General features: G+C 36.8%; 1 protein-coding gene across 2 annotated transcripts in view; it reads right to left on the reverse strand.

The window, feature by feature from the left end:
- EPB41L5 (erythrocyte membrane protein band 4.1 like 5) overlaps positions 1-14,846 on the reverse strand; it is a 121,785-nt gene that overhangs the window by 25,670 nt on the left and 81,269 nt on the right. For both annotated transcript variants that reach the window (XM_074214978.1, XM_074214979.1), the window contains exons 17-20: positions 8,294-8,454; positions 5,675-5,772; positions 3,453-3,581; positions 1,641-1,702 (exon numbers count right to left, since the gene is read on the reverse strand). In XM_074214978.1, the coding sequence (XP_074071079.1) occupies positions 1,641-1,702; positions 3,453-3,581; positions 5,675-5,772; positions 8,294-8,454 (450 nt within the window). The remainder of the gene's footprint in view (positions 1-1,640; positions 1,703-3,452; positions 3,582-5,674; positions 5,773-8,293; positions 8,455-14,846) is intronic.

Consider the following 14,846-nt stretch of genomic DNA (forward strand, 5'->3'; position numbering starts at 1 on the left):
GAACTCTATCGGAGTTCAAAAACTGATACCATATTTTAGGGGCAAACTGCTGCTTGTTGAAGCAAGAGGAGGTTCTCTGATACTGAAATAATGAGCACACCCTCAGGAACACAGCTGGGTTAAGGTCAAGAACTTGGGTAGATTAAGAAGGACCAAGCAAGTTCAAAAGAGAAACAACTATAAGGAAGCATATGACATCAGAGTTCTCACCTTCATCAGAGGCAGACTCCTTTCAATTAAGAAAGATAAGATTTGGAGTCAGAAGACTGAGGTTTAAATCCAGGTTCTTTCATTTACTAATTGGATAACCTTGGGAAAATTCTTTGACCTCTCTATTTCAGTTTTTTCATCTATAAACAAAGGAGGTTGGATTACATCAGGGGTTTATAATTTAGGGTCCATGAACTTATAATTAATTTCTGTTAAAATAATAAAAAATTTTTATTTTATTTATTTATAAATCTTATTCTAAGGAGGTCCATGACATAAAAAAGGTTAAGAACCTTTGTAATAAGCTGTTTTTAAGGTCTCTCTACTTCCAACTCATGTTAAGATAATATTTGGTTCATCTTGCATGCAGTGCACACTCATACACATAAGCAATCACATATGTAGCATGTTCGCCTGTTTTAGCCTTCATAAACAAAAGCATAAGGTTCATAACAGATGCAGTATCTGACTAGAGAAAAACATGTTTATGAAGTAATCATAGTATGACAATTACAAAATTGCCGAACAGGCTACATTATTGTCTAATGATTTTTTTTTTTAGGTTTTTACAAGGCAAACGGGGTTAAGTGGCTTGCCCAAAGCCATCCGGCTAGGTAATTATTAATGTCTGAGGCCAAATTTGAACTCAGGTATTCCTGACTCCAGGGCAGGTGCTCTATCCACTACACCACCTAGTAATTCCTTGTATAATGATTTTACATAAAACAAAAAAAAGAACCCCAAATAAAGCTAGAACCTGCAAAAGAGAGTGTTAAGGGATTATAGCAGACATATTTTCTTTCTTTCTTTTTTTTTTAAAGGTTTTTGCAAGGCAAATGAGGTTAAGTGGCTTGCCCAAGGCCACACAGCTAGGTAATTATTAAGTGTCTGAGGCCAAGCAGACATATTTAACTGAGAAAAAAATAGCTTTCTTTTGTATGGCATCTTAAGATTTGCTAAGTGTTTTTAGATACATTTTCCTCATTTGATTACTACGGAGTAATAATTGTATCTATTCACTAATCAAAAGTTGTAATTCTCTAATTTCACATATTGACAAGAAAAAAATGATACAGCAGAAAAAACTTGAACTTGGCTGGTCAGAAGATGCAGGTTAAATGTTCACTTCTGCTACTTAGTGTAAGAGAGCATGCCACGGAGGAAAGAATGTTGGACCTAAAGGCAAAGAAGCAAGGTTCAAACCATGATTTTGCTTTTCATTACAGGTGACTTCTCCAGCTCTGGCCTTCAGTTTCCTTATTTGTAGAATGAAGGGATTGGTGTAGGGTGGTGGCTATGGGAATGGACAAGAAGTAGATACTGGAGGTACAGTAATTGGTAAGATCTGATGATGAATTGAATATGGGATGCAAAGAATATGCAAGAATTAAAAAGGAAAGATTATCAGTTTGCTTTAATCAGAATCATACCTGAAAACATTTTCTTGAATATTGGAGTTTTTATGACTCAATATATCATCCTCTCTTGTGACCTGAAAAGAAAAAAAAAATTATAATAATCTTGAGGTAGTTTTCCTTAGTCTAGGTAAGCAAAAAACAATTGTTTCTTGTTGCTGCTTTCTAAAAAGTAATTATTTTGCAATCCTATAACAAATGAAGTAGCAGAAAAAATTTCAGAAAAAATCTGTTAATATATACAGATAAAATTTCAGAAAAAATCTGTTAATATATAGTTTTTCTAAATCTTGGTACAAAGGGAAAAAAACTAAAACCAAAAAAAGAAAGTAAAAGAAATAAAATAATTGATTGAATTATTAGTTAAGTAGTTAGAGTGAACTAGACAAAGCTTACAAAACACAAAATGATCCAGTCTTAACCTTTTAAAGACTTTATTTTTAAAATTTTTATTGAAGATTTTATTTATTTTGAGTTTTACAAATTTTCCCCTAATCTTACTTCCCTCCCCCACCCCCCATAGAAGGCAATTTGCCAGTCTTTACATTGTTTCCATGTTATACATTGATCCAAATTGGGTGTGATGTGAGAGAGAAATCATATCCTTAAGGAAGAAACAAAGTATAAGTGATAACAAGATCAGACAATTAAATATCAGTTTTTTCCCCTAAATTAAAGGAAATAGTACTTAGACTTTGTTCAAACTCCAGTTCTTTATCTGGATACAGATGGCATTCTCCATCGCAGAAATCTCAAAACTGTGCCTGATTGTTGGACTGATGGAATGAGCAAGTCCATCAGGGTTGATCATCACCCCCATGTTGTTGTTGTTAGGGTGTACAGTGTTTTCCTGGTTCTGCTCATCTCACTCAGCATCAGTTCATGCAAATCCCTCCAGGCTTCCCTGAATCCCCATCCCTCCTGGTTTCTAATAGAACAATAGTGTTCCATGACATACATATACCACAGTTTGCTGAGCCATTCCCCAATTGAAGGACATTTACTTGATTTCTAATTCTTTGCCACCACAAACAGGGCTGCTATGAGTACTTTTGTACAAGTGATGTTTTTATCCTTTTTGTATCATCTCTTCAGGGTATAGACTCAGTAGTGGTATTGCTGGATCAAAGGGTATGCTCATTTTTGTTGCCCTTTGGGCATAGTTCCAAATTGCTCTCCAGAAAGGTTGGATGAGTTCACAGTTCCACCAACAATGTAATAGTGTCCTAGATTTCCCACAACCCTTCCAACAATGACCATCATCCTTTCTGGCCATATTGGCCAATCTGAGAGGTGTGAGGTGGTACCTCAGAGAAGCTTTAATTTGCATTTCTCTAATAAGTAATGATTTAGAGCAATTTTTCATATGACTATGGATTATAAAGACTTCTAAAGGAAAATTTTTAAAAAACAAGCTGTTAAAAGCAATACAGTTTCAATTTTATATTGTTTTTAGGGAGTGTGAAGTTTTGTGCTTTCTTTTTTGTAGTCAGATGATGGTTTTGAAAGATTTTGAATTTCTATCATCTTGATAGAAAAGGGAAGATCTCAAGGAAAGAGCGGGGGGGGGGGGACTCTAAAATCTCTACAATCTACAATCTGAACTGGGAATTCCTCCCAAGATTATATAGATCATGACCAATTCATATCTGCAACCCAGGAAAAAGGCAGTAACATTGAGAAAGGAGTAAAGAAAGTAAAAATATTTGGTAAAGTGGTATAGTTAAATAACAATCAAAATCATTTCTATTTTCATAACACAATAAAACCACAAGGGAAAAAACTCTCCCACTCTCCAAAGTAAAATAAGGAAAGATTCCTTCTTACCTTATGAACTGCTTCCACTTGAGCCTTAAGGATGTTGCTCTTGATGTCTGGAGGAATCCTCAAAGAAGATAATGCAGGGCTCTCAATGGCATTATTGAGACATTTCTCTGTCAACTTCACAACTTCTTCCTACAAATTGAGACCAGATGATAGCATCCCTGACTAAGAATACCTCAATCAAGTCAGTAATGAAAGTTAAACTCAAGTAAGTTCAGGCAAGGAAGACTGATAATCAGGCACATTAAGTGTCTTTTTTGAGTAGAGAAGAGCTGACTTGCATTAATTTGGGGGTGTGTGTGTGTGTGTGTGTGTGTGTGTGTGTGTGTGTGTGTGTGTAGAGAAATGGAGAAAATCACTAGGAATTTACTGGCTTCATTAAGAATAAATCATGGATGGGAGAAATAGGTAGTGCAGTGTATGGAGCACTAGCCCTGGAGTCAGGAGGACCTGAGTTCAAATGTGATCTCAAACACTATAAATTTAGCTATGTGACCTTGGGCAAATCACTTAACCCCATTGCCTTGCAATATACATATATACACATACAAACATACATACATGCACATTTCATAATCTTTTTGCACTGTTAAAATCCTTGCAAGTTGTTAAAATACTTCCTCTTGACATTCATGCTGACCTTGACCTTGCTCTCACAAGTGGGCCAAGGTAATTGCTAGATTACCACATTAAACCACGCTGATGCAGGAGACAGAAAATGACATAAGGAACATAAGATCATGCCTGCTCCTTGGAGGACTGGCCCTGTGGTGTATGTTTTGGAGAAGACTTCAAGCCAGGTGCTAAACTATTCCCCAAGGACCACCAAGTACTTTAGTGTGCCTGCATACTCTCTCTCTCTCTCTCTCTCTCTCTCTCTCTCCCATCCCATTCCTCCCTCCCTCACACACACACAGACACACACAGACACACACACACACACACACACACACAGCCCTCAGCTGCTCTTCTTTCACTTGTTCCCTCAGTCACCTAATCTAGTCCTTTGTTTTAATCTGTGAATTTTGGAATCTTATGAAATAAATCCTGAGCTATTTCAAACCCAGGGCTAATAGTAAATTCCTTCACTTTCACAAGAGTTCTCAATCTTTATTGGCAACTCTAATTTCTCTGACAACAATATCATGCTAATTAAAATTCACACATGCACACACACACATATATATGGCATAGTAATCACAAAGAGGAAAAATTCTTTGTTTTCAATGAGCTTCTCTAATCAGAGAAGACAATATATGTAGGATATGAGAGATGGAAAGAACTAGTGATGCTAAGGATAAAGACTAAAGGCAGGATCTAGAACGTTGTCCCACTGAAGCAGTCCATTAGCCCTTTGAAGGAGGGACTATGTCCAAGAATCAGAGAGGAGAGACTTTTATTTGCCATAGGCAAAAGAGAAGATGAATACGGATATAACCAGGAAGGCAATGATATAGAAGAAACTATCTAGTTCTAATATTAAGAAACTGTTATTTGTGCCAGTCTGAAGTTTTCAAGGGCCCTAATCAGATGTAAATTCCCTATTATTCACTGTGACTCTGTAGTTAAATGTAAATTTGCCAAGATAAGAAGAGTAACTGCAACTCATCCCTCTACCACCTGCTTTCTCCTGACTTTTGCCTGCTTTACTCTTCCCTGCACAGGAAGTGGGTAAGACTATAAAGTCTGGTCTAAGCCCAGGCAGCTCTTATGGCTCCTTTCCTTTGGCTCTTTCCTTCAGGCATTCTCACCTAGACCTTTTGTTATTCATTCGATGCTCAAGTAGTTTACTGTCTCTCCAGGAAAAAGTTTTAATCTGTGAATATTGCAGACTTGTGAAATAAAAATCATGAGTTTTCCACCTCCAAGGCTAGTGAGTTTTTTCACTTTCAAAAAAACCCATTTATTTCGACACCACCATTTTCTCCCACATTTATGCTATTTATAGCAGGAAGATTTGGATTAGCCTTTAGTGTAGGGAAGAAAGGGGAATTGGGTTCTGCTAGATGCCAGTTCTACTTTTCCTTAAATTTTACCATATAGCTCTTCCCTTCTTCAAAAACAGTCCAAAATTTCACCCCCTTCTTTGATGAAAGAAATATGAAACAACTCACTAAAAACACAGTATTTACATAAATTTTCCAGCTAAGGAAAAGTGTAAAGCATTACAATGGAGAGAGAAAAGTCCCAAGAAGTTGTAGAAAATGCACAAGTGCACAAAGTACCTGTTTGTTCACATTAATGTTGACATTGGGTTTAGGAGATGATGAGGAACAGTTCTCAATCTCAAGCAGTTTGAGTTTCACAGAGGTATCCTTGAATTCTAGAAGAAAATGTTGGCAAGACAACTCCATGAGCATGCCAGGTTGCCACAGCTGTGTGAAGGATTAATTTTTAAATCGCTCCTATCCAACTGCCAGATATTGTCAATTAAAGATAATTACCCTATTGTCATGGGGTAAAAAGATTTTCTTTTCACTTCATAACTTTTCATTATCTTGATCTTTAAGGGTAACTATTAGAGAAAGAAATATGTGTACAAGGATAAGTTCTCCTCTATATTGTGCTTCAAAGTTTGCAAATTTCAATACATACATTTAATCGCCCACAAAAATTCTGTGAGGAAAATGTTATAATACCATTCTTTTACAGATAACAGGCCATGATTGATTCACTCAATAAATATTTACTAGTGTCACTTCTGAAACAAAGCACATAAATTTACCTTTTTACAAAATATTTTGGAAGACATGATCAATCTTTAGAGAGTTGCTTCAGGTGACTATCCCACCCTCCTACTACCATATACAAAATTCACATATTCTATGTATCTGTGAAATCTCTGAATTATGATTTTGAATATTAGAATGGGATAATATCTTAAGTTAACCAGTCCCTTTTCATCTAATGCAAAAATCCTTTTACTCCGTAGGTTGCAATGCAATTTAACCTTTGTATCTAACTTGTTTATATAAGTTTATATGTTTGCTTGATAAATGTTTGTTATGGAATACGCCCTACTAATAAGAAATGGAGACCAGCAGGGGGCACTACCATGCAGCTAATCTGGTTCTTCTGAGTCATTCCTAAATAACCACGGATAATGTTAGGAAGGGCAGTATTTAAAAAGTGCCTAAGTACCATGTTTTCATAATCTCACAATTGGCTACTGTATTTCTCTTGTAAAACAAAATGGAAAATTTATTAGTCAAAGTTAATATTGGCTTCAATGGTCTTGGTTTATTCACACAAATTAAATGTGATTATGAAAGAAGCAGCCAAGTAGCTACAGTGGTCATATTTTCACCACAATGAAAAATTTATTCTTAAAGATTTTTCTGTGAAATTTATAACTTTAATTCAATCAATCAATGAAGTAAACTCAAAAAAGTGGTAGATAGTAGGTATGGGGGAGTGGCTGGGATGGTAGGGGGATGATGCCTACAATTTCATTTATTTTGCCTAGAAATACTTATTTGTTACAAAAGAGGATTCTATTGGTGGGAGAAAAAGAAAATGACTGAGAAGTGAGTAATTTCCTTTGAAAAGAGCATTAATGAAATGTTCATATGGAAATTGATTATTCCTATGTCCTGGAAAGCCTTCATGTCATGTCATACTAAGCTACAACTTAATGATGCAATCTGAAAAATCTGAAAATATTTAATGAATTAAGATTTTCAATATTGACATATATGGGAAAGGTTCTTTGAAAACACCAGAAGTCTGGACTTCACAATTCCATTCACAAAGTGTTAATGTACTTATTTTCCCAGCACCCTTTCAACATTTATCATTTTCCTTTTTTCTTTTTTCTTTTGTCAACTTTGAGAGCTTTCTATCCATTCTAGAAAGCAAAAAGTTACTCAATTGTGTGTGTGTGTATATATATATATATATATACACACACACACTCTGACCCAGCAATGCTGGAGACAGGAGAAAATGGGGCTTCAGAAACAGGGCTTAAAAATGGATCTACGTGGATTTGCTTTGTAAAGAATTTGCCAATCTCTGACTTGGGGAGGTAAAAAGGGATTAGATTTTTAATTCAAAGGTTGCATAAACTGTTTACAAATGACTACAAAAGTTCACAGGTGACTATAAAAAGTTTACCACTTAAAATTCTTTGGAGAAACAACAAAATAGTGAGCTTCAGTAGAAGTAATGGAGTTAAGTAAAGAATAAAGTCACAAGTTGGGTTGCAGAGATTATCAAGGACTGCTAATAAAAGCAAAGAAAAAGTGTGAAAGGTTATTTGGGGGGATTATCACACTCCCCCAGAGTGGGTTGCCTTCACAGGAAGAAAAGCAACTAGGGGATAAGTAGAAGAGCAAAGGGGTAAGAAAGTTGGGGGGGAGGGGCATAACATTCCCCCAAAGGAAGGGGAGCAGGTCTACTGAAGAGTGAGCTGAGCTTTTAAGGAGGTTGTAGGAAGACATGGGGGGGGGGGTAGTCTGGAGAGGACTCAAGGAGAAGAGATGACATAATGAAAGGTAAATTAGATGAGGGGTGGTAGGTCAAAGACTTAATCCTTTCAGACTAAAGCAGGGATCCCACATATTTTTTGGTAGATAGTAGCTTTTGTGCCTGGGGCAGGGATTTCCTCAGTCCAGGACAGGGAGGGGTAAAATACTTTACAAAAAGTTCATAGACTTCATCTGATAGCTTGGACAATGGGATGGGGGGAGAGGGGAGAGACATTATCAGTACGGGGGTACAGATTAATAATAATGAAACTTATTTCTCTGTCCAATATTTCCCCTACTTTAATACCAATCCTAGGTCTATACCCTAGGCATGTACAAAAGCATTTATGGCAACTATTTTTTGTAGTTACTTACCATTGGACTCCACATTGGCTTCTGTGAATCCAGACTCTGTAGCAGCCACACTAACTTCCTCCCGGGTCACAGATATTCCCAGGGTTCGGGCCACTCCAATGGCCTCCTCATTAGCTGTTTCTAACAGCTCTGTGTTGTCTAGTAAATCAGTCAGAGGCAAGCTGCAATGATGGCAAGGAGACAGTTTGATGTGCTACTACTGATTAGGAACAAAAAATTTCTCAAAAAAGTACTTAAAACATTAACATTAACAAACATTTGTTGTTTGTCAAAGTACTGAGGCTATTTTGGTTTTGTTACCATCTTGTCTTAAAATAGAGTACACAATTTTTAAAAAATATGAATTCCAGTTTCAACACTTTGACAGCAATACGACTTTTAACCCAAAACAGACTTGGTAGCATTTTCCCACTAACTTCTATTCTGAAAATAGTTATTGCAGAAGAAAATCCATTTTGGTTATTAGCAAACTTTTGAAATATAAATCCACTCTCATATATTTTGCATTGAAAAACTAAAGTAGGAAAGAACCACCAAAATGTGAGTTCACCTGATAGACTCAAAAAGAACATTACTTCAGATCTAGAGTAGCATATTAAACTAAAAGAATTCAGATAAGTATAAGAAGATATATGAAATGATGCAGAATGAAGTAAACACTATCATGGAAATTAATATTCACAATGTAAACCTCTTGAATATGACCCCTTCTCTTTTCCTTTGCTACCACCACCATTCTAGTGCATTTTTAGGCCCAAATAACAATATAAGTTCTCTCATATCCCAACCCTATTTGAAAAATAGAACTTTGAATGCTTACTGGAGGCTGAGCTATTAAAAGAGCAAGAGATCTGACAATTTATTCTCCTCACTTCTTTCTATCCCAAGAATTCTAATGCAATCTATTCACAAGTTCTCAAGTCCCCAGGGATCCCAAAAAAGAAAGCAACAGTATGGAAGCAGCTGAGTAGAAAAGAGGGAGCTGAAGCAGGAAGTCAAATATGAGCTTTCCGACTTCATGCAACTCCCCACCCCCCCCCAAACAACAATAATAACAAACAGAAGAGGCCCAACTGATTCATAGATCTTGCTAGTCCCAAAACACCATATAAGAGGGACTGTTTTGAAGATCTGGCTGATAAATGTAAGAGTTCTCAAACTCAATGGCCACTATGGCTCTACTGATTCCATCTTTTATATTCTGGACCAAGAAATGACCCATCTCATCTGGAAGGGTCCTCAAAATGACATACAGAAATCAAAAGGTCTTTTTTGCTAACTTATGTTGGCATCTCAACTGACTTTTCACAGAAAGTGCCCATGTCATTCAATGAGTATCTAGTAACATAATAAAAGCCTAGTACATAGGTACTTTTCCTCTACCAGAGATAGAAATCTATTCATGACTAAGTCTGTAAACAAGTAGCTATCTTCTCCACTTCCCCTGGAGTAAACAAACAAAAAACCAAAAACCTGGAAGCCCCAATTGAAGAATGTATAATGGAAACAAGTGTAAAGCAAAGAAAATGTCTCAGAAGTACAGCACAGAAACACTTTTCACTCAACAAACAGGAAAAGGGGACTGGAAGAAATTAAGAGGGAGAGCAAATTAAGGGATTAGTCCTAAGCAAAACATTAAGGATCCCTAAAAATACAGCTTTTTTAGGTGGCTAAGAATAGGAATCTGAGGGGATCCCAGAATATTTGCAAATGGCTAAATAAGTCATGCTATATAAAAATGATGGAATACTATTATTGCTTCCTAGAAGAAATGAACAAAAGGATGGATTCTTGGAAGCCTGGGAGGATGTTTATGAATTTATGCAGAGTGAAAATAACAGAAGCAGGAGAACAATTTGTACAATAACACAACCTGGAAAGAATTAGGAACTCTGATCAGTGTAATGACCAACTGTTATTCTAGTGAATTAATGATAAAACATGATATCCATCTCCTGATAAAGATTCAGAACAAGACATTTTTGGGGGTGGGAGAGAGGAACAAGCCAAAACTTGCCTTTACACCTTTGTAACCTTTTCTTTAGTTCTCAAACTGGAGGTCAGGGAAGGAGGGAGAGAAGGTATATTTTTTTGCTTCCAAAACAATAATTTTTAAAAAAATAAACAAAAGATCTTGAAATATAATTCCAAGGGAATTCCAAAGGAAATGTACATAGGGTCACAAGCAACAATAACTTTCCCATAAAGCTATCATCCTACTTTGCAAATCTCTTTTTTTTTTTTAGGGTTTTTGCAAGGCAAATGGGGTTAAGTGGCTTGCCCAAGGCCACACAGCTAGGTAATTATTAAGTGTCTGAGACCGGATTTGAACCCAGGAACTCCTGACTCCAAGGCCTGTGCTTTATTCACTACACCACCTAGCAGTCCCTACTTTGTAAATCTTAGATTTTTAAGCAATTCTGATTAAAAGACCAGAGCCAAATTTTGAAAACAAATACATGAATCCAGAGAACCTAGAACAGGAAATTTATTTGAACAAATGGAAGGAGCAAGAGACAATGAAGGGCTGACAATTAAATAGGGGAGAAGAAACAAATGTCCTTTCAGGAAAAAGGAGAAACTATATACAATAACAAGACTGTAAAGAAAAATTAAAGACAACTCAGTTTATTAGTGAAAAAAAGCATTCATTAAACTCCTACTATGCACTGGACACTGAACTAAGCTCTGGGGGAAACAAAGAAAGGCAAATGATAATTCAGGTAGCGCAGTCTAAGGGGAGAGATGATATGAAAACAATTAAGTACAAGTAATGACCAACAATATTTCTGAAGGATCTATGTAGCATATTAGTCATAGAAAAAGGTGATGGGAGATATACATTTTTGTATATGGCCAAACTGGGTGATTTGTTTTCCTTGATAAAGTTTTCTTATTAGAGGAAGTTTGCTACAAAGTTGAGTTTTTTTGTTTTTAAATATAAGGGGGAGGGGAGAGAAGGGAGGGTCCTATTCTCCCATTAAACATATCCTTGAAGGTAGGGATATCATGTTTGCTTCCAGGCCTTAGTACAGAGCCTAGTACATAGCAAGTTATACATAAAGGCAATCAGGGTTAAGAGATTTATCCAGGGTCACACTAGTGTCAAGGGTCTAAAATTCACAGGACCTCCTAATTCCAGGGTAGGTGCTATATCCACTGCACCACCTAGCTACAGTAATAAATGTTTCTTGACTGACTCATTCCCCCCCCCCCCCCCCCCCCCCCCCCCGCACCCAGAAAAAGGATCATTGGAACAATTCTTAAAATGTAGATAGGTGTCAAAGTAACAGTACGGAACAGAGCAATTCATAGGATCTATAATCTTTTTTTTGCCCATGAAAAATGCTCTATCTGGTGTTTTAATTCCAAATAAAAACTAATAGGAAGAATGAAAGAATTTACTTGTTGAACTCAATCAACTGGTTTTGAGGCAGTAGTGCAAACACAATGGGAGTTTGCTATGTAGAAAAACTGCTTCTTTCAGAGGAAGGCTATTTTCAAAACAGACTCAAGCTTTGAAAGAGATCTTTAACTCTGCTTTGTCAGAGACACCTAGAAGCTGAAGAACATCCAAACTATTTCAAACCCTCCCAAATCCTTAACTCCAGCTACCTATTGGATAGTTAGAGAACTATCCAACCTCCAATGGTCTTTTCTTTAGCCCTCCCTACACTGACAGTCCCCTTCCAACCCAACCCAATCTGATCTGTTCATAGTCTCCTTGTGGGAGAGGTATCCATCTTCCAAGGCTCTAACCTGGGTCCTCTTTGGGAGGGAGGGGAGGAAGGAATGAAGAGAAGTGAGGAATATTTTTTCTTTTTTTTTTTTGTAATCTCAGACGGTTCCATGAATTCAGTTATCACCTCTAAATTGATGGGTAACTCCTCTATATAATCTATATACAGATCAAACCTTTTGAATTCTCCTAAACTCCCAAGTCAAATACTGTCTACCAGCACTTGGATAAAATAAAGGCATAACAAACTGAAGACGTCCAAGTTAGAACTTTTACCTCCACCACCTCCCTCCAAACTTTTTGTTAAAGGCATCATATTTTCAATTATTTTGCTGTTGTTGAGTTTGCAAACTCAGAATTATTCCCAACTCTGTTTGTTTTCCTCTATGACCCATACCTCCAAACACCTGCTTTGGTGATTTCATCTACACAAAATCTCTCAGTCATTCCTTTTTGTTTGTTTGTTTTTTGCAAGGCAATGGGGTTAAGTGGCTTGCCCAAGGCCACACAGCTAGGTAATTAAGTGTCTGAGGCGGATTTGAACTCAGGTACTTCAGACTCCAGGGTCAGTACTCTATCCGCTGCACCACCTAACTGCCCCCATTCCTTTTTTTCAAAATAGCTTTTAATATTTTTTTTTTTTTGGCTTTTGCAAGGCTATGGGGTTTAAGTGACTTGCCAAAGATCACAGAGCTAGGTAATTATTAAGTGTCTGAGTTTGGATTTGTACGGGGTCCTCCTCATTCTATCCACTGCTCCACCTAGCCTCCCCAGCCATTCTTTTTCTCCACTCAAAAGGCCCTCATCATCTTTCAACTGGACAATAACCCAATTGTCCTCTCAGTTTCAAGTCTCTTCTCTCTCCAAACTGGCTAAACCCTAAACTTCCTAAAATTGGCAAACTAGTCTTTCTAAAAACCCAAGTCTGACAATGTTATTCCCCAGCTCAAGAATTTTCTTATTGCCTCTAAATCTAACATTTCATACACTTCCATGAACTTTATATTCCAATCAAACCACCCTACCAAGCTATTCCTCCAAGTCAACATTCCATCTTTTATCTTTTTCATGCCTAAGCACAAGTCATCCATGGAAGGAATGCACTCTTATGTTCTCATAGAATCCCTAACTTCTTTCAAGATTCAACACTGGGTTTTTTTTTGGTTTTGTTTTTGTTCTTTGGCCTTTATTCACCAAAAACAACTTGTAAGTATGTATTGTTTCATAACTATAACAGAATAATGTTTGTCCTTTATTTTTGAAGACTCTCTTTGCCATCAGGGAGGTGATACCACAATAAGGACATAAATTGAATGAGTGGAGGTGGATGCTGTGATAAGTCAACAGCCTTGCTTTCTCCTCCAGTCATCAGGATCCATTGGTCAGATATGATCAGGAAAACCAGAGATGGCCCCAGATGTGAGGCAATCAGGATTAAGTGACTTGCCCAAGGTCACACAGTTAGTTAAGTGTCAAGTGACTAAGACTGCATTCTGACTCCTGTCCATCCTCCTAAAGTCAAAGCCAGTGCTCTAACCACTGTGACACCTAGCTACCCTACCTTAACAGAATGTAAGCTCCTTGAAGGGACAGAAATAAAATAGTCATCTGTGACACTTGCCAAAACTGCTAAGAGGCATTACAAAACAGCAATAACCACATATCCTTACAAAACTGCTCCACTAAGATGCAAAACGCCCCAAAGTCCTGATGAATAAAATCAGAGAAAAAAATCCCAAGTCAAATCATTTTCCCAAACCAAGCCAACATAAAAAAAGAGGTCTGGGGACACTGGAAAGTAAAGAACTTGCCAAAGTCTGTGAAAAGCCTTCCAGTGTAGGTACGGTTGACCTACTCAAGCCTTCTGTGATTTTTATCAAAACCAACAATTCTAACTCTTTAGCTATTGTAGTATTCCATGAATGGCAAGCCTATAAGACCACTATTAGGATCTTGATATTAAAAAAATGTAGTTAACAAAAGTACCATTTTGTCAAATTAAATCTAATCACTAGCCTTCTCTCTACTCTGAGCATAGGTTTATTAACTATCTTCAGTAACTAAGTATAGTATAGATCAGATCCGAAATCTACTCTGCATGAAATCTACTCTGAATGAAAGGCAATCTCAATCCACTTGGGTTTCTCCTGTTGTAGAGGGTTAGACTGAAATTGGGACTGTAGTTCTCATTTAGAAAGCTCAATTTTTAAAGATGCAATTAGCACTGTCATTTATGACTAGAAGCTTTTTCTTAATTTTTTTTATGACCAGAAACTCTTGCTGAAATCATAACCATTTACAAGTAATCCATTCAAAGTATCAGCCAAGGCAGTTCCAAGAAAAAAGCTGCTGAGATATTAATAAAGATTTGGTAAATGACAAGATATGAGGAATTCAGAAAGAACTAGTCAAAGATGCCAATATAAGCTTCCTGAGAACAAGGGATATTCTTTCATTTTCTTTTTAATTGTTAGTGTCTAGTATAATACAAATGCTTCATAAAGGCTTGCTCAATTTTCAATTTAATCCAACTCAATTTACCAGAATAGTATTGGTGCCATTAAATAGATGATGCCACAAATAAGAATGGGAGGTAAGTCAGAAATAACATCACTTGACTTAAAGGAATTGATTTTTGAATTGGTGCAATTGCATTAGATTGAAAGCAACAGCATCATTTTTTTACACTTCTATTCACAGCTTAATAAAAGTACCCAAGTAGCACAAAGAATGGAAGGCCAGGCTTGGAGTCAGAAGGACATCTTCTAGAATTCAAATCTGACCTCAGCTGTGTGCCTTTGTTTGCCCTAATTT

Source organism: Macrotis lagotis, chromosome 1, assembly GCF_037893015.1.
Source record: "Macrotis lagotis isolate mMagLag1 chromosome 1, bilby.v1.9.chrom.fasta, whole genome shotgun sequence".
In the NCBI taxonomy this organism is placed as follows: Eukaryota; Metazoa; Chordata; class Mammalia; order Peramelemorphia; family Peramelidae; genus Macrotis; species Macrotis lagotis.